Source organism: Falco biarmicus, chromosome 1 (assembly GCF_023638135.1).
Source record: "Falco biarmicus isolate bFalBia1 chromosome 1, bFalBia1.pri, whole genome shotgun sequence".
NCBI classification, from domain to species: Eukaryota; Metazoa; Chordata; class Aves; order Falconiformes; family Falconidae; genus Falco; species Falco biarmicus.
Window position 1 is genome coordinate 119,463,739 of NC_079288.1, and position 22,398 is coordinate 119,486,136.

The following is a 22,398-nucleotide window of genomic DNA, read 5'->3' on the forward strand; positions in this document are numbered from 1 at the left end:
AAGTTATGATATTTAGAAAGAATGGGAAGATATTTTTTGCTTTTCCCCAGCATGAAAAGCTATGATGGTGCATGGTCATCATGATCAGTTTTCTTGCAAGCGGTTTGATCGTATAGGTAGCAAGGCAGCATGCTGACAGTACTGTACTTGTCAGCTTTGTTATCTAGACATATATTCTTCTGAACTAAATGGTATTCTTAAATCATTCAGGAGCCAAAAGGGTGATATCTGTGCAGACACTGGTGTAGCGAAGGCTGCACTGGGAAACTGTAAAGAATGGCACTTCAGTTTCAGGGATTCCGTTCAGTAGCATGTCAACAGACTGAGTGTTGTATTGATATCAAGGTTGATGATGCGTAGCCTCATCTCGGACGTTGCTGATGGAGACTTACATACGTGCAGATGAGAGGACCTATTGAAAGTTACACTATCAGGTTTTTGGCATCTCAGTACTTTAGGAATATTTCCCTATTTAGGCAAGTAAAACTCTTCCACCAAGTGCAACTAACAATCAAAAGGCTCAGTATCACACACCAGAATGTAGTAGAGAAATGACTAAAGAAAATGTTGTAGTCTCTTCGTGATTTTTTTTCAGTTGTTATGAGCAGCTGAAACATTGAAGCTTTTCTGATAAAAGTCTAGTCACAAAATTACTTTTCTCCATGTTATGTCCCATCTGCAGTTAACACGCAGGCTAACCTGCCTGGAGGTTCTGAGTGTCAGAGAGGCTTTTATTTTAAGGCAAACTCCAGAGGAAATAAAGATGTGTTACAGGCATGTGTTGGCAATGTCTTTTGTTGCAAGTGGACAACAGTGTAAAGCAATTAGCTCATTTCTAAGTTTTCAGTGGTGTAATCGATTTTGCCTTCTTTCACTTTCTTTACTGTGACACAATCTGCATATGTACTATATGGGGATGAAGGGATTCTTTTTCTTTCCAATCCTTTCTTTTCAAGAGGTTTCAGGAACATACTGCCTATGTTTTCATAGCCTTTAAAGTGAGGGTAAAGATGGTTTGTGGCTTCTCTTTGGTGGTTGCCTGAAAGAATCACAGAAATTGTGTGGATTACTTAAAACTGTGATATTTAACATCATAAATGGTTTGGAGAAGGTGCAAGAGCTAAAGACCAGCTAGGGTAACTGCTCTAGTTGTGACAATCTAAATTCTAATCAGAACTTAGAAGTTTAGAAATGCCTTATTTCTTACTTTGAGATTATCTCAGTAAAAGTGGATCTATCAAAAGCATAAAAAGTAAATTTCTAAACAAAGAGTTGTCATGTTTCTCCAGGTATTCTCCAATACTTCTTTTGTTACATGATCTAAAAATACCTGTTACACAAATTGCAGATATCTTGCACCTAGTGGACAGCAGCTTTCCTGATAGTCTTATTGTTCTTTTTGTAAGGCTTCCTTGTGATGTCTTCCTTTCTTCTGTTTTTTTTGAAACCACCTCATTTAGTGTGGATTGATAATAAACATCTTTCAAACATTTATAACGTAAGATTTGTTAGTTATTGCAGTCCCAGTTACTTTTGTATTTGTATGTATGCACCACATATACACTATATATATAAAGAAGACGGAAAAATAGGTCATGGGATTAATTTGTTATTTGGTTGGGTTTTTTTGATTGCAGGTAGACTCTGCAAAGAAGCAATATAATGTGCAGATTTCTCGACTAACAGAAGAACTTTCAGCTCTTCAGATGGTATGGTGTTGACCGATGAAAGTATTTTTGATAGAAAAACATTTGAGACTTCTAGGGTTTTTGATCAAGTAAAATACTAAATTCCAGTAAAAGTCAGTCAGCTAAAATATGGTTAATGGGTAATTGTGTAGGACTGTACTTTACTTACATGCATTTCACATCTTGCATGCCTCCAGACATCAGTGCAACATAATGTCTTTCATGTTACTTGACAAAAGCGACTACGTGCAGTGTCTTAAGTCAGTGCAGAGATTCATATTTAGATGTAAAGGATATTTGCTTTGAGTATTCATTTTTAATGTACGTATTTTTCTTGCGTGTACACAATCATATATTCTGACAACTTGCCTGGCTCTGCATGAAATAATACAGTTCTGCCAATCTACCCATTTCTTTGTATAAGTTTGTTCCAAGAGTTACATGTATTCTTATAGTCCACAAGCATCTTGACTATGCTCTAGAAAGTATTTCCCATGTTTTGGCATTTCTTAAGTATCCCTGTTTCTTTCAGGGATAAGTAAAGCATGGAAAGCTGAGTATTGCATGGCTATAGTAGGGTATGTAGAGCTGGAATATATGAAAGTTGATAAAGTATGCTAGGAGAAAGCCTGTGCATCATAATCCTTATATTCTTCCTGTGCATCATAATCCTTATATTCTTGAATGAACCAGAAACTTGTAGCAGATTATGGGGAGACCAAAAGAGCTGTGTGCATATGCACCTATTTATGGATTAAATGTATTTAAAACTTTTCAAATTTAAATCTAAAAAGAAATTATTTAAATAAATACATTTATTTAAAACCTTTTTAAATTTCATTTTATGTGTCTTAGTCTGTGTAGTGAATGAGACTGATCCCATAGAGAAAATAATGAGCAGGTAAATATAATCAAATGCATACATACCAGCAGCAAGAATTACATTTACGATGGCTGTGTTTTGGCTTTGGCACTTTCTGAATTTTTATTTTGAGTCAACTTTTATTAGATTTATTTTAAAATTACTTTTTAAAATAGGAATGTGGAGAAAAACAGGGTCAAATTGAACGAGCCATTAGAGAAAAGAGAGCAGTGGAAGAAGAACTTGAAAAGGTAAGGCAATTGCATGTATTTTTACATCACATCTAAGATCTCTTTTTAGAAAGAAAAGACATACTGATTTTTTCCATTTCTCATGGGGCTTTTGCCCCTTAATTTTCTGGTTTTATTTTTTCAGTAGATTTTCTTAATTGTAGATTTTCGTGTAATTATTTTAAGGGGGGGGTTAATCCTGAAAGTGTTTTGAAATTATACGAAACTGATAAAGAGGGTTCTTTGGAAGATGTAAAAAGGAGAGGTGTTTGACATCATCTGAAAGAATGTTGGTACATATTCCAGTTAAACTTAACTTCAGTAGACAGAAAACAAAGTGAAAGCCAGATCTTTGAAAACTTTTTTTCCAAGTAGCAGTAACAATGATAGACATTCTAGAAATTTAGTTTTGTTTCAAATCACTGGAAAACAGGATGCGATGAGAAGTAGCCTCCTTGTCAGTACTACACTGCCAGTCACCAGTGCAAAGATGATCTTACATGTGAGTTTGTTCTTCAGATTTACAGGGAAGACAGAGGACATGAATTTGACAATAGAAAACTAGAGCAATTGCATCAGAAATATTTACTTGCAGAAACTACAAAAGGTGACCTTCAGCTAAGTCTACAGACAACACAAAATAAACTGAAACAACTAGAAATGAAGTAAGTAATGGATGTTACAGGAATTATGGTGGGAAACAATAGAAATTATTTCTGACTATAAATTGATTATTATACGTTAGGATTTTGTTACACCTTTTTAACCAGTAGCAGGAATAGTATTAAGATACCATAACTCTGAAGCAAGGGCAACTATGAATCACTATGAAAGAATTAAAAGGGATAACGTGCTATAGAATGAAAGGTCTTCTTTACGAGATGAGAAGTTTGGCCAAAAAATGAAAATAGGAGTATATTATTTGGAATCTTAATGCATTTTTAAATACTGTTTGTAGGAAAAGTTACTTTATGAAATATTCAAGCAGAAATGTATTGATTTATAAATTGGTCTACAGTCTGTATCTCCTGGTACGTGCAGAATGCAATGTTTATATAGCATACTGAATTTCAGGTCTGTGTTCAGAGCTAATAGACATTACTGCAGTTTCAGTAATGCAATGGTAACAAGTACAATATGGTACACATTTTTAGAGCAGGTTGTTGTTTTCAGCATGACAAGTGTAGGATTCTCTAGAAGAAGCTTCAGTCGTTTTTATACTCTGACGGTAGTAAATCCTGACACTTTGCCAGAGCAATCCGCAGTTGGGAAACTGTAAGTGTTATAAAAATGAAAATCTTCTGTTTCACATTGTCATTTTACTGAGATTGCTACACTATTAGATTGGGTTTATGAATTCTGTCATCTTGATGAAATTCCTTGCTGATTTGTGCATAGTTCTAGCTGTCAAGCCCGTTAAACATGCTGAGCTGCTAAAAACTTTCAGGAAGAAACAGGGGAACAGCTGTACTGGGTCAGACTAAAGATCTGTCCCAATATATTACCTTTTTATCTAGTATGGTAGTTGTTCAGCTCTTGAGTACCAACAATACTTTTCATCTCTTTCAGCTCTGAGGAAGAGAAATCTCGTTGCCAGGAAGTTGTCTGTAAATTGCAAAGCATTCTGGATTCAGAAAGAGAAAAGAGTGCATTTGTCAGTGAACAAAGTCTAAAACTTCAGCAAGAGAATGAACAATTGCAAAAAGAATTGGAGGGCTTGAGAAAAGTGGCTATAGAGGCTCAACAGAAAGCTAAAATAAAGGTATGATTTCTATGTTACTTTTATTTTGACGTAAAATATTTGTTAATTAATAAGGCGGCCATTCTAAGAGAAAAGCATTGACATTTTAAATGAAGGATGGAAGTTTCAATGATGCTTCCTCTTTTCTGCTTAGAAGTAATTTTATTGTAGCATTGTGTCCTCAGAAAATCTATTGGCTAACTCAACCTCTGCTAATTAAATTGTATTTTCATACATAAATAAATTAATTGTATTAAATTTTGCTGGATGAGATCCTAAATGTTCTTTGGGTTTTATAAGATGAATAGAGTAGCTAATAACATATTTTCCTTCGAGTGATTTCACTTATTCCAGTTCCAGATCTTCATTTATCTACTGTCTGTGATGTGTTAGGATGTGTTTTTGTATGACCTTCAGTTCAGCATGTTCCTCTATTTTTACATCCACCACGTTGTGAGAGCAGTGTGTAACTAATAAGTAATTTAAGTGTGGTTGCCAAACGTTGGTTCTGTGTTTACTGGATAATGAACATTTTCCTATATGAATAGTTGGAAACAAGTTAAGTAGCTGAAAGATGGTGGTTCTCTTCTGGACGTGTTCCATTAAATGCACCTGAACAGACTGCAAGTGAGATAATGAATTAATAGTAACCTCAGCAGACTCATGGTACCTTTGGCTTCTGGAAGGAGTAGCAGCTTTGATCCTTCATGTGTTTTCTAACATACAAAGCTGGTACTTTCCCCTCTGCTTTTGACTCCAGAAGTGTAAAGATGTTGAAAAGGGATCTAAGAATCTGCAGCAATGCAGAGGACTTCAGTGAGCAGTTTAACAAGTTATGAACGGGGACCATCTCAAATAAGGTTTCCACTTTGCACCACAAGATAAAGGAAGCAGTCAAATTAAACAGGAAATCTTGTTCCAACTCCAGAACCCTTTGGTCAAATGTAGTTTACAAACAAAGGATCAGAGTCTTGTAACAGATAGGCAGCAGTTATAAAGCATATACCAGATCTTTGTCTTTCTCATTTTTAATCAGACAGGCTTCCATTATAGTCACAGATAAGATTTATTGCTTGCTTTCATTTTCCTCTGATGTACGAAAGGGTTTAGGTGCAGTTAAGAAACTCCTAACACATTTTAACCAGATGAAAAAGAAAGAATGTGTTTCTGTGGAGAAAACACAAGGGAGAAGGATAAAGATTATTTACAAAAAAAAGCATACACAGCTCATTATCCTTTATTGTCAGTTGTACTATTTGCTTAAATTGGCTTTGGGAACATGTATCTCTTTGAGCATATAATTACAAGTTTAATTATTGTATGTAACATGCTTTCAGCAAATGTTTATAAATTTATCTCGTGTTGAGTTAAAAAAAGAACTAAAAAGTGAGAGACCTGATTGTACCAAATGTGTATGTTTTCTAGATAAGCACAATGGAGCATGAGCATGCTGTGAAAGAACGTGGATATGAAGCTCGACTTAAGGAAATGGAAGACACGAGTCAAAAGTCTACTGCTGAACTCAGACGTCTGTTAGTAGCTCAGCAAAAAGCAACAAATCGGTGGAAAGAAGAAACAAAAAATCTTACTGAAACTACAGAAGCCAGGATCAGTAAGCTAAAGTAAGTCCAGTTTTGTTCCTCTTCTGGAAGCCGTTACAGTTTTAGTTGCTTTTTGGTGTATGGCAGTAGACCCGTGGTGGAAAAGCATGGAGAGCAAACCATCCAGACTAGATGATGTGCTTCCAGCAAAACAAGAAGGAATGCTCCAAAGAGAACTTTTGATGCTGTTCGTGAAGTTAGCACTGAAGTAAAAATTTCACCTCTTGTTAACATGTGTGAATTTTGTAATGACAGAAAATAAATGGATTCTATTATTTTTAATTTTTTTCTTCCAAGATACACCATGCTCAATTTAGAGAACTTTATCTTTGGATTATGAAAATTCTGGATAATGAAAATGAAAAGTTTATAGCTATTCAGAACAGTCACCATAAAATCAGTTGTGCAGTGAGTCTCCAGACTTGTAAAATAAGCTAGAAATAAACCTGCTGGGATGCACATCTAATGTTCTGTTCTGAGCAGCTACTGTCATAAATGAGGATTCAAATGAGTTGTGTGATTCCCCTAAGCAAAAATATGATATAAACTTTACTTTTCTCTTAATTCATACAGGTGTCCAGGTAACTAGTGGATACTTGTATTCTCGGCACAGAATATAAGAATCTTTTCAGTTGTGAAAGGGCATCTCACGCTACAGACACAGGTATAGATTACATACCAGTCCTACCTGTGGTGCCCGTGAGTCTGTATACACACAGACATCAACAGGTTTAAAGAAGACAGTGACATTCTTGGAAACGAGTGGGTAGAGAAGGTACAGATTGGTACACAGTAACTTCTAAACTAGGAAGCCTGATTTCATAAGCATCATCTCTTTAAAATGGTGAGGTAAGAATATAACAGCGCATATTTTAGGAAGTGCATTCAGTGGTTTTTAGAAGAAAAATTCAGGGTATGCAGCTCAGTTAATTTAAGAAATTTGAAATGACCCTTCAGGTTGGTCACTTAAAGCATGAGGATGCACTCATGTATAGTTCTTTGCTTAGATTGATTTTAGAAGTTGCTTACTATCATGTTAACAAGGAAGCAAAGGCTTTACCCTATTAAAATTGGAAACCTGTGAATTCTAGCTTTTATTTCCTTTGGAGTAATCTTTGGATTTTTCTTGTTTTATTATTATAATGGTTTACATATTCTCAGCTCAAACTGTAAATATTTCCCATATTCTATGCAAGTTTTGGAGTTACAGTTTTTTAAGCATAGCTTGGCATTTCTTAGTTGTCAGAATGCTAATAGCACGCATGGAACTAGAACCCAAGTTTCTAAACACGAGCAAGGAAAATAACTTCCTGAAAATGTTGCCTACAACAAACCTACCCTACCGCTACTCTAACTTGGTTTTCCATCCATAGAGCAGTATGTGGATTTGACCTCCAGTGAACTTCGCAAATAGCAGCCTGGTATGTAGCAGTGCTTCGCTTTGAAACTAGTTTCATTCCTCTTTAAAGTGAAATCATGTCTATCATGACTAGTTGTAGCTATTGTTTGTCCAAATAGAGGAATGCTCTGAGTTCCATCCTGCTTGGAAGACAAGAATGATTGATAAAACGTGAAGTACTACTAGCAGCTTCACTGAGCTGCTTTTCATTTTTTCAAGTGCTCCTTCTCTGAGTGTTTAGAACGCTCCGAACGCTATAAGTAGTAGCATTGGGTTGTTACCTGTGATAACTGGATTGGTTTAAATTTTTCAGATAGCTCGAAATCATACTAAATCCAATTAGAGATAACATTTTCGCCCATTTTTCTAGAAAAACAAGTCCTACGTAATCACTTCGGTCATTTCTACCTCTCCAAAGTGAACCGTTTGGGGGTTTTTACCTTATCTGTCCAGATATAGGCTGGCTTTATTTTGCCTTAAAATATACTGCATTTTGCAAAGATAACTAAACAGTTCTTTAAAAAGGGAAAATGTCTCTTTCAGAAGTCATTGCAGTGTTGAGTACGTCTGCAATACACTGGGGGCCATGCTTATTCACTGACAGTTCTAGTGGTATAGCTTCACTGTATGTAATTAGCTGGATCTTACCAATACTTTTTTGGCATCTTTCATAAGTGCAGTAACTAGAGAAGAAAAATATTTTGTAGTGTTTCATGCTAAGCTAAATTTTAGCTGTTAGACTTGCAGTTTATTTTCTGTAGATGAAACTACAAAAACTCTCACATCTAGGTTCATAACTAGATCCTGAATGCAGTTCAGCATCTTCCAATTAAAAGGGAAGCGTTGTGGACTTCCAGAACAATTAAAGTTGTCTGTGAAACAGCTGCCTTCCTTCTTAAAGCTTTGATGTTAAGTGTTATTATAGCAGACCAAAAGCTTTAGACCTTATTTGTCTGCAGCAAAATGCTGACATAGAAAATATAACAGACATGAGAGGAAGTCTGCTTTGTGAATTTGCGTGAAAAATAGGTAGTAAATTTGTGAAAATGACCTTTTATCTGAGAGCCTGCCTATGTGGCATCATCTGGAAAGCTTTGCAATAATGTAACATCCTGTATCAGTGAGCAGAATAGAAAAAATATTCATTGTGTATTAAAAAATGTAAGTCTACACTGAGTCCAAATGATTCTCTGTGACTTCAGTAGATATTTTGGTGCACGTCTAAAAGCAAAGTCAGTTAATTTTTAAGGTGATTTTGTAGGTGATGCTTTTACATACTATACAAGCTAGAAGCGGAACTTTTTTATCAAGACATTTGCTCTGCCTAACAAGGAAGCTGGCAATAGAAGCAAGTGTGTTCGCTGCTAGGAGGTTGTAATTTAAACTGACATAAGGAATTTCATAATTAAATCTGTGCAGTGACGCTCTGATATTACAGTGACAAGTGGCTATAACAGAACCTGTAAGTATTATCTAGAAAATTCAAAAGTAGCTTATTTTTCACGTTATATGCATTGCAGATACCTAGCTATATAGCGTAGAATGCAGTTGGTATGAAAATCGGCTCCTGAGTTACTCAGTAGTAGTTACTCAATGCTAACTCTTTACTTACGTTATAAATGAATAATTATCATATTCATTTTAATCTTATCACAGTAACATTTTGAGTAAGTATTTTGAGTGCAAGTACAGAACGGCAAATCACTTCTTTCTTTGTTGAGAACAACAATAAAGTTGCTGATAATTTAAAAAGCAAATTAGTTTTGCAGCAAATGCATTTATCATGGAAGTACCAGCAAGACCACTAAATAACAGACTGGTAGTGGGTAAGCAGGATCTATTGAATTAAAGGCACCATTTGAAATTCTTCTTGGGGCTAATGCAGGACAGGGTATCACCAAGCCTTATAGTGAGGTCCAAGTGAAAGGCTGATGTTCACCCAGCTTTTCTATATGCATACTTCTTCAAATTTATGTGGGTTTGGGAGGGTTAGTTAAGCTGTGAGCTTGTAAGGAAAGCTTCTGTCTTCCTTAGACGCTTGGTCTTGTCTTGACGGGGCAGCGAGGCTATGAACTTAGATGAAGATATCAACATACCTTTTGGGGATTTAAATAAAGAGCTCTCCAAGTTTATCATGGTTATTTAGTATATTTTGAGGACAGTCTGAGACATTCCTTGGCACTTCAAGAAATTACTGTTTGATGTGTCGGATTCACGTAAATACACGAGCAAATACAGAGATTGTGTTGGTGATGTAGCAGAATTACAGTTTTTAATAAGAATTATTATTCTTACGGCATAGTAATGTGTTTCATAAGTGAATGTTTTTCAGTAAGTTACAAACTTCCTAACAAAGTCGTTTCCATGTATACTGGGGAGGTAGTTTACATAAAAGCATTTCATACTGCATTTCACCAGAGGTTTGCTGTTAGCTCTCAGTGAGTCAGTGTCCCATTTGTGAGTGTAGGTGTTTCCCATTCCTTTGCCTTGAATTCATGACCTGTTGCTGGGTTTCAGTTCTGTCCTCGTTACTTTCATTTTCCATGTGAAATTGTCTGAAACATTTTGGCTTCTTTACTAACTTCCCAGCAGCAGCTGCTAACTTTTCCATATTCTGTGCTGCTCATTTGTCATCTTTTCAGTCTGCAGAGTTTTGTTTGTGACTTGTAATCCATATGCATCAAGGAAGCATTCAATAAATAACTTCTAAGAAATGAAGCAGCATCAGTGAACGTTAGGTGATTTTTAGTTTTTAAAAAATTTAGAAGGAAAAGTGGATTTTGCAACCTTGTAACAGTAGAGCAGAGTGGTGATTTTTTAAATAATATGAGAATCTAGTAGATCAGGGAAAAACTTGTAGATAAAGATGTTGATAAATAAGTGGATACTTTCAGGCTTCACTGAAAATTATTCTTTGCTTTCTTGGATATTTGGGTCTGAGTACAAGTCAAACTTGTAATCGTTGCCTATAAAACAGAACGTGGAATTAAAAAATAGTTCTGAAACAGTACACAATGCATTGAATACTCGTGGATTAAATTCCACCACTTTCTTCATAAAAATACATTACAGATTTCATTTATGAGAAGAGTTTTCTTCTTTTAAGGACCTTAAGATGCTGTACACTTTTAGAAGGATTTATTGGTAATAGACCTCACCTGCGCCTTGCAAGAGGGCAAGGAGCCAGTTTTGCTTCAATATACTTGTGCCAAAAGTCAGTCTTGAAGGTAACCAAGAAGGTCAGTGCTTTCTTGCAACATAGGTCATCATTCCAAATGAAAACATTGCTGTTGGCAACGTGACTAACAACTCATGACTAGTGTTTATTCTCTTTATTCCTGCAAAATATCTAGTCTGGCAGTCAGTGAAACGAAGCTGTTCTGACTTTTGATTGCATCAATTTTAGATGAACTTTGAGTTCTAGTGACATTTACTGAAGTGAACTTAGAGAGCAAATATTTGCAATTGTAAAATAGTTTGTAAATGAATGATTACTTTTAAAGGTTGTGCAAAAGTGGTGTAGCACTTAACATTTCTTTAAAGATGAGTTGTCCCAAGACTTTTCTGTTGAATTTAGTTTGTTTCTTTCTCTAAGAATGTGTATATATGTAAAAACTTAATCTGTTTCTGTTTATAAGCACATACAAAAAATTTTCACCCCCAGATAAGTTTAGGGAAATTTTATCTTTTAAGTTAAGGTGAATTTAATGCTTCTTAAAGACCTGTACAGGGTTTGTCTGGGATGGAGTTAATTTTCTTTATAGCAGCCTGTGTGGTGCTGTGATTTAGAACTATGACCGAAATAGTGTTGACAACACAGCAGCGTTTTAGCTGTTGCTGAACAGTGCTGATGCGGTGTCAAGGCCGCCTTTTTTTTTCACTCTGCCACCCCAGCAAGTAGGCTGGCAGTAGGCGGAAAGCTGTGAGGGGACCCAAGCAGCACAGTTGTCCCCAGCTGACCAAAGGGATGTCCCGTGCCATATGATGGTGTGTTCATCAGTAAAACTGGGCAGAAGTTCTTCCAAAGTAGCTGTTGTTTGGAAACTGGCAGAGCATTGGTCTGCTGGTGATGAGTGATTGCTTTTGCGTCAATTTTTTTGTTTTCCCTTTCACTTACTAAACTGTCTTTCTCTTGACCCATGGGCTTTTTTCACACCTGTACCCCTCCGGTTCTTCCCCTCTTTTCTGTGGAGAGCAGTGAGCAAGCAGCTGGGTGGGCGGCTTACCTGCCAGTTGGGTCAGTCCACCCCAGGACCAAAGGGCTGATGCGGTTTTTGAGACATATTAACACTTAATGATAGTTGAATTGGTTTCAACAGGCTTGCATTTTAACACTTGCATCCCTGCTAGGGTCTGAGATCAAGGCACCGATTCTGTTCTGACCAGGAATAATCAGTAGAATGAAGTGAACTTGTAAGAGGCAAATAATAAAATTAAATACTAATACATAGCATGAGCAAATAGGTAAATTAATAATCTTACCTATCTGCCACTATTGTCTAGTAGTAGGATATAACTTGTGGATGGAAAAAAAAATATTTGTTGTAACATAAAGCCATTATATTTGAACCAATATACTAAATGGCTTCATTTTTTTTAATATTTGTTTAAATTAGAATGGTCAGTACTTACAAAAAGGGAATCCTCGCCATACTGTTTTTAAATTGAAATACTTTGCTTAGCTTAAGTCATCTGATCGCAGCTGGTTTGGGTGTCTTTGTTCGAGTTTCTGCTTCTGAAACATTTCTGTGTCATAATTAAGAGTCCCTGACTCATCGGTAGCCACGTGTGTTTTTTGGAATTCTCAGTTTTACCTTTTCTATAACTGAAAAGAATCTGCCTCTGAAGAATGACCTTTTTTGGTGCCTGTGTATGAAGTGTTGCCAGGACTGCCTTCTCCTTCTCCCTACATCCTGTACAGTCCCTTGAGTGAATTGCACAGCATCTTGAGATGAAGAAGTTTCCTCCATTTCTACAACATTATTCTTGGCTGCACTTCTGTAATGTTTGGCAGCCATAGCTGCTTATTTTAAGATGTTCATTAAAGAAAAAAAATTAACAGGATGAGAGACAGCTGCAGGTACTGGCAGTATACAAAATTCATAATTACTAAGAGTAACTGAAGCATATTATAGTATAATTCAACCGAAAAAACAGCTGGCACATGCTGTATTTGTCATATGAGAGCTTTGCAGAACGTACTTGCTACAGCTGGTGGATTTATCACCCGTCTGCCAAACCACTAAAAGCTCACCTTTTGTTTCCTACTCACTTCACAAAGACAATATGGAGTAGGGATTGATTTGATTATTCAGCATTTGGGGTTACTGCTCAATTTTAGTATTACACTTTCATAATATGTGTTTGAGGGAGGGTTAACAACCAGAATGAATCAACTGTCTAGCTCAATAGCCATCACGTTTCCTTAGGCTTACAAAGTTAAACTGTTTTCTTTAAACACACACTCGGTGTGATCTAATTATAAAAATAATTTCTTGATATACAGCAGTATATGAGCATGTAAACTCTGTTTATGGCCTGTGCTGCTAAGAATGCGAATTCCGCGCCTCAGTACAAGTATAGGAGACAGATTGTTTTCAGTAACTAAGAATTTTTATTTTTAAAAGTTAATCTATTTGGATAGTTTTCTAAGATGATGTAACGATAAAGATGGTTTGTCAGAATTTAAGAATTTCCTCATTTTCAAAGCCTCTTTTACTAGCATAGTTAAACTTGAACATAAACAGCGTACACATTCTAAGGAGTAGCGTTTGAATAGTTTTTTAGAGTTTATTTTGAAAAGGTATGTATGAAAAGATACAACAGGAATTGTATAACATTTTCTGTTTTGCTAATAAAACAGTTTATAAAACCTGAACTTCCAAAAAACCAGCTGTTTGTTAGGGCTCTTGTATTGAAAAGGCTTTATCTTGAAGCACCTTGGTTACAGAGGATAAATTGCAGTAACAGTGGTATTAACCTACTATCTTGATCCTGCAATTTTAATCCATCTTGAATTCTTAATGTTATATAAAAATATTCACACGGTAACACAGGTATAACCTGTATGTAGTTCTAACTATTTAACATTGTTCAAATATCTGCCTGTGTACTCCCATTTTGACAGCAGCTAGTCAAAAGACGTTGAACTGTGTTTATGATACCTACCTGGGGTTGGTTAAGGGGGTTGGTTGGGAACAAGGCAGTGGGAAGTACCAGCCAGGTATACTCGCAACCTTCTGTTAACCTGATGTATTTCAAGTGCCATATAGCAGTTTTCAGTCAAACCTTTATGAAATAATATGTTTAAAAGTTTCTAAGAGTAAATTACTGTTGAGAACTAAATGCCATCGTTAAAACAGCAGAGGCTTTTAAAGATGAAGATCGGAGGTTAAAGTCTCTCCTACCTTACCTCCACTCCCCCAGCAAGAACAAAGGCTCTAGCTTCCATTACAGCGCCTGGAGTTTCAGCTATAGGCAGAGCGCCTCAAGGTTAGGTATCAGCTTTCTGAGCATTGTCCGTGTGCTACGTATTCACAAAGGTGACTGCATTTCAGCATGCTTTCCACTTGGGAAAGGAAGGTAAGGTGAGAATAGATTTGAAAATTCCTCACAAATAGGTTTGAAATTCAGCGTAGAAGGTGAAACTGGTGGCAAGAATCTTGATCACGCCATTTTTTGTGATGTCTGTGGCTAGTGGAGTAGAGACTGGTCAAAAGTTAGAGCAGCTCTTTTAGCTTTGCATCTTCCTCTGGCTAAAATTAGCAAAGTTCAGAGATTTTCCCATCTTTGGTCATCCCTCTTCTTCAGTGGCTTGTGACGACAGGAGGCAAGAACTGTTTCCTTTGAGCCCCAACTCAGCGATGCCTACCAAAACCCATATATCTTTTGTCTTCAGTGCCGTACAAATTCAGGATCACTGTTCACATATTTGGTGTAAAAGTAAAAAGACCACCTTGAAGACGGTGGCATTTTCCTTTTCTTCATGAAGTGTTACATTGTTCGGCTCACAAGTACAGAATGATTTGGTTTTGGGCACTTAAAAGTGCCTTCAGAAATGTCCACATTGAAGTCTGGTTATGGGACGCTAATTAGAATGTTAATCTAAATATTGAATGCACTGTGCAAATGCAGCTTATATTTATAGCATACTCGATAATGTGCCTGCAAAACAAGAGTCAATAAACAAAAAAACTCCTCTGTAAGATGTCAGATGCTCCTGACAAAGTCCTGTTGGTTCAAACAAATACATCTCATTCCTTTGCCATTATAGTTATGAATATACATCATGAAGAAGTGCTGCCTGTGTAGCGCTTTTGAAATGAGTGTTTTAAGAGCCACACCGTAATTAAAAACACACCATAAGCCCCTACAATGCAAGACAGTACCTATGAAGTTATATTCTGATAACTGATGTGCTACTGTGTGTTAATCAGCATCTTTTCTTCTGATTAATAGAAGTGAGCTGAGTCAACAAAAACTTCGTAGCCAGGAGCTCATTTCTCAGCTGGAAATGGCAAACGACAAGGTAACTGAGGTAAGATAATGACTGATATGACAACTACTTTCAGTTACAACCCCATGCACGTATAGTAGGATCTCAAGAGAAACCTATTTGGATGAGTTATGTTGCCAGTCTAGTTAAAAATGGAGGATTTTTGACAGTCATAACTGGACAACTTCAGTGTTTCTGCTGAGTGCCACATTCAAATGGCAGGAAGACAAATGAACTTTACTCTCAAATTACAAGAAAATGTAAAGGAGAGATAATCTTTCAAGGTTACTAATTAGCAATTCTAGACAATTCAGGCAATGCGTTTGAAGTCGCTTACGGCTGTGTATGCGTGCATACCTCTAAAAAGGAGGCGGCATTGCATTATGGGTAATGTAGCACATGCAGAGGTAGCAAATTCTCAGCATACATGTGTATAGTAGAATTGACACTGTATGTACATATATGCATATAGATAAAAGCATTATCCATTAAAGGTTAAGGGCAGGGTTGTTTTGGAATGTGCATTGCTATCCTGTCAGCCTCATAAATCTGGGATAACGTGCAGTTCTGTTCAGGACAAGTCCTTCTGTGTTGTTTTTTGTAGTGCTGTATTATTTAGAGGAGAAGAACGGGACTGATGTGAGAACAGATTTCCATAAGTAAAGGATAGTTAAGAAAGACTTTATACAGGCCCTTTGATGAACAGAAAGGATCTGTAGCAAGTTTATCATCTCATTTGTATCCTATAGTATATTCTTTTTCCCGTTCGCTATAGCTAAAACATTTACATTGTAGGATTGTGTGAATTAAATTACCTGGATTAAAATGTTAGCTTTTGTGCTTCCCTGAAGATGGTGAAATGAGTTAAAACTTCCTCTGCAGATTACTCTGATTGGAAGAGTCATATGATGTCATATTTGAGCTGGAAATTCTCTATAATGTGTCAGCAGTATGTCTTCAGTCTTATTGTAAGTGGTAAACTGTTCCACTTCTTAAGTTCCTCTTGGTTTAAGCCTTTTTTTGCTAAGTATGTATGGATCCAGTAAAAAGAAATATGCATTTGTAATGAGGTATTTCATTTACACAGGATGAAAAATTAATGATGGAATATCGAGAATACATCAACAGACTTCAAAGAAGACTGAGCCAGGCAGAGCAGAGGGCAGCTACAGCGTCTCAAAAGGTACAAAACTAATAATAAACATGCTATCTAAGCACATTTAAAAAAATCCCATTGAACATTACGAAAATACTCACTTTGTATCGTTCCTGAGGCAGAGGTGATCATTTATGTCCATTATTACTAATATGATTTTAAAAACAAGCTTGTATTTTGGATGCGTTATCACAGAACTGACGCATATTCAGTTGAATGCTACCTTCTGACAGGACGCTTAAGTGACATTATAGATTTGTTTATGGAATCAGATGGGATGCAAATTCAACTTGTTGGGTTCAAAACATGTAAATGAAGGTGTATGATTGTTTCCATCTTTAGAACTGGCAGCAAGTTAACAAAGAGGGGAAAAAAACCTCCTTAAATAACAGCAGCTCCTGTTTACAAACACAAAGTAGGCTTTTTTGGCATTGGTGTAACCTACTGGGGCAGTCACAAACAATGGCTTCATGTGATAAAAGAGCAAATGTTCTGCTGATTCCTACACCTGTCTCTTGGGGAGTCTGATTTAAAACAAAGCATGTCTTGAGTTGATGGCTAGAGAACTGCCTTTATAAAAACTGCTAGGCAGCCTAGCTGTTTGGTGGGAATTCTGTGGGGTTTTTCAGCCAAATAAGTTCCCTGGTCCAATTCATTGCATGGCTGCACGAAGAGCATGGGGAAATGGTGTGAAGTGGTTGCAGGACAGAACTGATAGTGTCGACCTGTTTAGTGTCGATCAGATTGCAACCTTGAGTACCTTCTGCCATGTCACGTGAACTTCCAAAGTTGTTAACTTCTTGTCTGTCCATCTGCATTTTCATTAGCAGTCTCCAGTAGCTGCTGCCCCAAGGACTGCCGCGGTACACCCACGGCGGTTATCGTGGGTGGCGTGCAACAGACACAATAAATCCTGCAGTGTCAGAAGTACTGAAAATGGTGCGGGCAGAACAGGCCACGGAGGAGGGAAGGAAGGGATGCTGTATGCATCCCGCTGCCACAGGGAACATGCCCACTACAGGCCTCAGCGGTGCCGGGGACTTCAGACAGGGTGTGTCTCTTAGAGCCATTTCTATGCCTAAGGCCTCCTTGCGCGCTGTGACCACTTAACGAGCCCAATCCTTGCTGCCTGCTTTTGCCACTCCTCTTACAACTCAGCCCCAGCTTTGAGCAGTACTATTCAGTATGTCTAGAAATGAGGGATCTTAGCAGGAGAGGTTTCCTTCTTTTCAGAGAGAGAAACTTTGGGCTTTAATTATCTAAACCCCGTGCCACCTGCAGTTCTGTATTTTCTCTGCTGGACAGCAGGTGTGGGATTTTTTCCATCCAGTATTCTTTTTTCCATACTATTCAAGCTATACATCTTGAAGCAAACCCCACGGAAGGTTTATACGCTGGGTTCGTTTGTTTGCCAAGCAAATTTGTAACTCAAGTTGGTCTTTCTGCCTCCTAATTTTTCACGGTGATTTAGGAAACCCATTTGCAGATTACAGCTTTTTAATGTGGGTGATCCTATGTGAGTTGCAGAGAGGAAGTGTTCGGTTGATCTAAATTGTCCGATTAGGACAAATGGCGGTTTTTTCCCCACCAGCAGCGAATGAAGGGCACAGCTCCCAAGCTATCATAACGTAAGCTGTGTTTCCTGGCTGTAAATGCTGTCATGACAGGGCCTACCCAAGCTGGTGAAGATTTGCTCTGAAAGAGTGATTTTTTTTTTACTTTGTTTGTTTGTTTACCTCCTGTTTGTTATGCAGATCTGTTCAGCTCCAATAGTTCTGAGGTGCTGTCTTCCCTTAAAAACACGGTCTCACGGTCTCCCAATCTTTCAAGGGAGTAAATTCCTGGCCTCGGTGCCCAAGTAGAAGGAGGTCTTGCTCTTCCTGTAGACACTGATAATTAACTGTTCCTCACCAGTCTCCCTCTGAAAGGTAACAAAGAGATTTGATAGATGTTCAGCAGCTAAACTGCTGTCCGGGTCTCACTGCCAGTCTTCAGGACCGCCTCGCCCTCTCCAGGCTTGGCACAGGTTCCTGCTGCCAGCTGCCAGGCATGGCTTCGCTGTAGTCACTTCAGAAGTTCTGTCCTGAGCCCCTTCCTCTTCCTCCCCACCACAATAAAAAAGCCGTACCGGCACTGTTCCCGCTGAAGGCTGGAAAAAGAGGTCTCCAGGAGTACTGCTACAAGAATGTCTGCTCTTCTGAGTCCGAAGAAACAAAGTGTTTATTCCTTTCTAGGTCTCAGAAGACTGAATGTGCACGAGTGTGCTTCCTCAGATTCAGAGCGGTAATTCTTCTCTGTATTCTGAATCTGTCGGTTGTGGGCTACTTTCTGACTTACCTGTGTATTCCCGTTACATCATCCATCTTACTTGTAAAATTAAGTCCGGTATAGGCTAGAGCTGGACTACTCGGAAGTTTAGAAATTACATTTTTGTTGTGGTTAGTTCAATGACTACAAATCTTAGCTTATTATTAAATAACAGTAATTCAGTAAGAAACATAAAAAAATACAGGACATTTGCACAGGTTTAAAATGTGTGTTCTAGTAGATGTCTTTAAAGCGTACCCCTGCTACCTAATCTTTCATCAATCTTGAATTCTTTGGGATCTGAAATAAGACAAAAGCAGTAGTCATCTACAGAGTGCATTGTAAATTCAGTTTACCTCAGATTCCCGCTTTCTGTGCTTCTTCCCTGCCCTTCATGACCCCTTCCACACTGAAGTTCTATTGATACTTTGATCTGACAAACAATTACATAAGAAACTATCTGCTCGGTTTTAATTACAGCTCAGCCTAGTAACTACACAGAAGAAAAAAACCACTTCCCTGAAGGATGTGGAAAACACTTAAACGCGTCTTGTTCACTCACACCATGCTGGAGTTAAGGTGATCGCTGGAGAAACTTCGTATTGGAGCACTGAAGTCAAACGCATAGCAAGGCCTATAAAACTTAAACATTTTTTGGTTTACTCGGGTAAGAAAGGAAGCGGATGAAGATACTGTATCTGTGTGCATAGTAAAGATTGGAAGACGACTACAAAATGTTGTCGTTAAAGTCCTTTAATGTAGCAGATGAAACGATCCGATACAGTGCTGTGGCATGTTGATCTTTTTTGGTCTAAGAAACACCAGCTCCAACTATGACGAGACTGTGTACAGGGAGTAGGTACTGTTACATTGAAATTCATGAGCAGCTTTGCTCGCACACAGTCGATGCCTTTAATTTTTCTTTGTAGTCCAGGAACTTGGAAACATTTTGAAGATCTTTTATGAATTGTAGTAAGACACTAATTGCGTGATGAATGTCAAATAGTTGCTGGTTTCATGGTAGGTGTTACAGCCGCAGAATGCCTCCATTGCCTTCCGGTTTTAAGAACTCTGTTCAGTTTGTTCTGTTGTCCCTGGGGAACAGTTAATAAATAAAATGCTGCCACAGCTATTGATACAGCTCATTTGTAAGGAGCACAATCTTTCTTCAGTTGTGCTTTTTCTTCCTAATTACTATTTCACAATTCTTCCTTGCTTTTCTGTTATCTGCTGTCCCGGTTTGTGTGTGGCTGGGAACTTCTCTATTATTTCCATTTGCACAAAGCTGGTGAGGTCACCCAGCTTTCCTGCATTTGAAGCAGTGTGTTTGAATTCTACAGGTGCCAGTATGTGGGAATCCTCTTGCCTACGTGTTTTTCTTTGATAGTTCAGAAACCTCATATATATATCATTCTAAAACTAGAGCCGAACTGTTTTCCTCCTTCAGCGTATATGATAAACATTTGACAAGTTGTTAACTGATTCTGAAGTGCTCCTGTCTTGGACTTAAGTGACGTTATTTCTTGTGCTTCCTCTGAAACGTGAGGAGTGTAATTCTGGTTTGTAACTTCAGTTGATGGACGCTTACCCAGCGCTTGATGAAAACTGCTGCTTTGGACTAACCAGCCCGTACGTCTGTCGTGGTGGACCTTCACCGTATGCATTTCAGAGGACAGACCTGGGCTGATCACCACATGCAAGTAAGAGTTCGTGCTGCCTCCTGAAAACCTGGCTGTTCCAGTAGAGCCTGCAGGATGGATGCAACCTCAAGAAAAACTTCTGCCTAGTGCAGAGGAAGTTACTATTTCCTACAGTTGTACACACTTCCTCACCAGTGCCTTCTCAGTTTGATACATTCCTGTATCCATTGCAGTCTCTAATTTTGCTGAAAGACTTCAAAGGCTTTTTCAAAGCAACACGGATACATTGTCCAGAAGCTCCAGACCTCTGTTGGGGTGAGATTTTTCATCAGTCAACCAGGTGTATGGTACAGAGGGAGGGAGGTACCAAGCATCTTGGTGTCATTTGCCTAACGCACATCTGAGGTAATGACAGCCCAGCTGGAAGGTTTTGTGTGAGCTGTTCCTCCCGCTCACTCCTTAAAGAGGCTTTGGCTGAGAAGGGCGGGTAACTGCAAGTTTTTGAGCAACAGTTATTTGTGTATTTGCTCCTTGAGGCACAGAAGGGCAGCTGCTTGGTTCCCTTTTGGTCAGGGATGGATTAGTTTCAGCTTGTGGTGTAGCTTTTGTATAATGGTTACTTGCCATTATGCAAGATGAGCTGCAATGATGACACAAGCACCCAGTAGTGAAGGGGCAGCACAGCGATTATGGCAGGTCCCACAGGAAAGAAAAAATTTCCCTCCTGTCTGCCTAATCCTCCTGAGCAGCTGAAAACTGACCAAACACCTCTGACCCCCCAAATGGAACGTGGTCAAGTCAAGCTCCTCATCCTGCCACCACTTCCCTTCATCCCTTCCCTCCTTGGCACCTAGAGGAGGCTGCTGGCACGTTGCTCGCAAGGTGGACGTTCTGAGCAAAGGCACTTGCTGAGGCAGTTGAAATTCAGGGGCTTGCTGGTTAGCCACGGTTTGCTCTTTCCCTCATACTAGACTGTTCCATGGCACCGAGCAGCAGGCTTTTCAGTCAGCCGTCGTGGTTGCTTTATGTTTGTTTCTAGCGGTATTTCCTGTCAGTCTTCTCTGGAAGGGCTTTTGCTCCCCCTCCCTTCCTTTCCTGCCCCAACACCGGTTTTTTGAGCGTTTCAGAGATTCCCTAGTGTGACAGTAATGCTTCCCGTTGAGTAAAACTTTGTTCTTTACCGTGTTACTTAGGAAGGGATTCTAGGTGAATTAGTCACTTCCATCCAACGGGTAAGACAAACCAACTAAGCAGGTACCGCAAGTTTATGTTGGGTCATCCCACGAGCCCTGTACCTTCTGGCACAGGCCCGATCCTGAAAGCTCGCTCTCTGCATACCAGAAGCTTTTTCCCAGTCTAGCGAAGTGGCGAGCAGGCTGTCCTCAGCTCCAGCCCAGTCTGGCTCGGGTAACCCCAGCAGCACAGCGCTCTGCAGAAGGCTGCCGGCAGCAAGATCGATAAAGAAGCTGCACGAACATCTTTCAGACTTTTATCCACCCCCTGAGCAGCTCACACTCGTACCTCTTAGGAGAGGGCCGGCCTTTCATCTTCACTCTTTGCATTACACGTGAGGAGTGCTGCTCACAGTTGCTGCTCACAGCTGCCCACAACGGGGATGCATGTGATGCAAACACAGGTGTGAGCAGCACTGGGTACCCACGGCTGTTTCTCAAGATGTACTGCTGGGCGTTCACCTTCACAGCCTTGCTCTCCTCTTGCTCCGCTCCAAGTCCCTTCCGTGCTTCTGCAGCTGGAGTTTGGAGGAAGCAAGAGCCAAGGACATGCTGCGCTCTTAAAGCCTTGTCTCCTGGAGATGCTGCTGTAGCAGCAATGTTCCCTGCCAGCTTTGCTTGACTACAGGCGGTTCACAGCGTGACACACACGCGGCATACTTATCCTGAAGATTTACAGGTAAGAAACCGCGTGTTCCTCTTCCAGTGGAACATGTATGAGGATTATGGACTTTGGAAGGGCATCATTTCTCAACAACTACCAACCAACTGAGGTAAGCAACATCTTGCTGCAGATCTCGAGGGAAACAGCGTACAATTTTCTGTTGCTGGGATAGGGACAGCTGTCAGTAACATGACCCTATACTATTCCTAAAAAAAACCCCAAACAAAAAAACTCTTTCTCTTGCAGCCACAGGCTGCATTTCGGTACCTGTAATAATCCCAATCAGATGCTTATTTTAACCATGACAATTCAGATCCTCGCAGCGAAGTTCCTATGTAAAAACCCAAACAAAGTAACTATTGCAAATGCTAAAACACCGCTGG

The 22,398-nt window shown here is 38.8% G+C and overlaps 1 protein-coding gene and 1 long non-coding RNA gene across 6 annotated transcripts in view; one reads left to right on the top strand and one right to left on the bottom strand.

The window, feature by feature from the left end:
* Nucleotides 1-19,619, top strand: part of SCLT1 (sodium channel and clathrin linker 1) — a 43,346-nt gene extending 23,727 nt beyond the window's left edge. For 3 of the 5 annotated variants that reach the window (XM_056324045.1, XM_056324055.1, XM_056324070.1), the window contains 8 exons: nucleotides 1,638-1,709; nucleotides 2,727-2,801; nucleotides 3,300-3,445; nucleotides 4,350-4,542; nucleotides 5,947-6,143; nucleotides 14,980-15,058; nucleotides 16,104-16,199; nucleotides 18,960-19,619. In XM_056324045.1, the coding sequence (XP_056180020.1) occupies nucleotides 1,638-1,709; nucleotides 2,727-2,801; nucleotides 3,300-3,445; nucleotides 4,350-4,542; nucleotides 5,947-6,143; nucleotides 14,980-15,058; nucleotides 16,104-16,199; nucleotides 18,960-19,022 (921 nt within the window). In that variant the 3' untranslated portion in view covers nucleotides 19,023-19,619. Of the gene's footprint in view, nucleotides 1-1,637; nucleotides 1,710-2,726; nucleotides 2,802-3,299; nucleotides 3,446-4,349; nucleotides 4,543-5,946; nucleotides 6,144-7,495; nucleotides 7,544-14,979; nucleotides 15,059-15,811; nucleotides 15,985-16,103; nucleotides 16,204-18,959 lie in introns of those variants that run through there. The other 2 variants (XR_008819360.1, XR_008819361.1) reach the window with 2 other exon arrangements.
* On the bottom strand, nucleotides 7-14,972 carry LOC130142352 (uncharacterized). Its single transcript, XR_008819366.1, has 3 exons — nucleotides 13,690-14,972; nucleotides 4,286-4,404; nucleotides 7-1,039 (listed from the first exon to the last, which is right to left on the bottom strand). It is a non-coding gene; the product is annotated as an uncharacterized LOC130142352 (long non-coding RNA).
* Nucleotides 19,620-22,398: the final 2,779 nt, after the last annotated feature.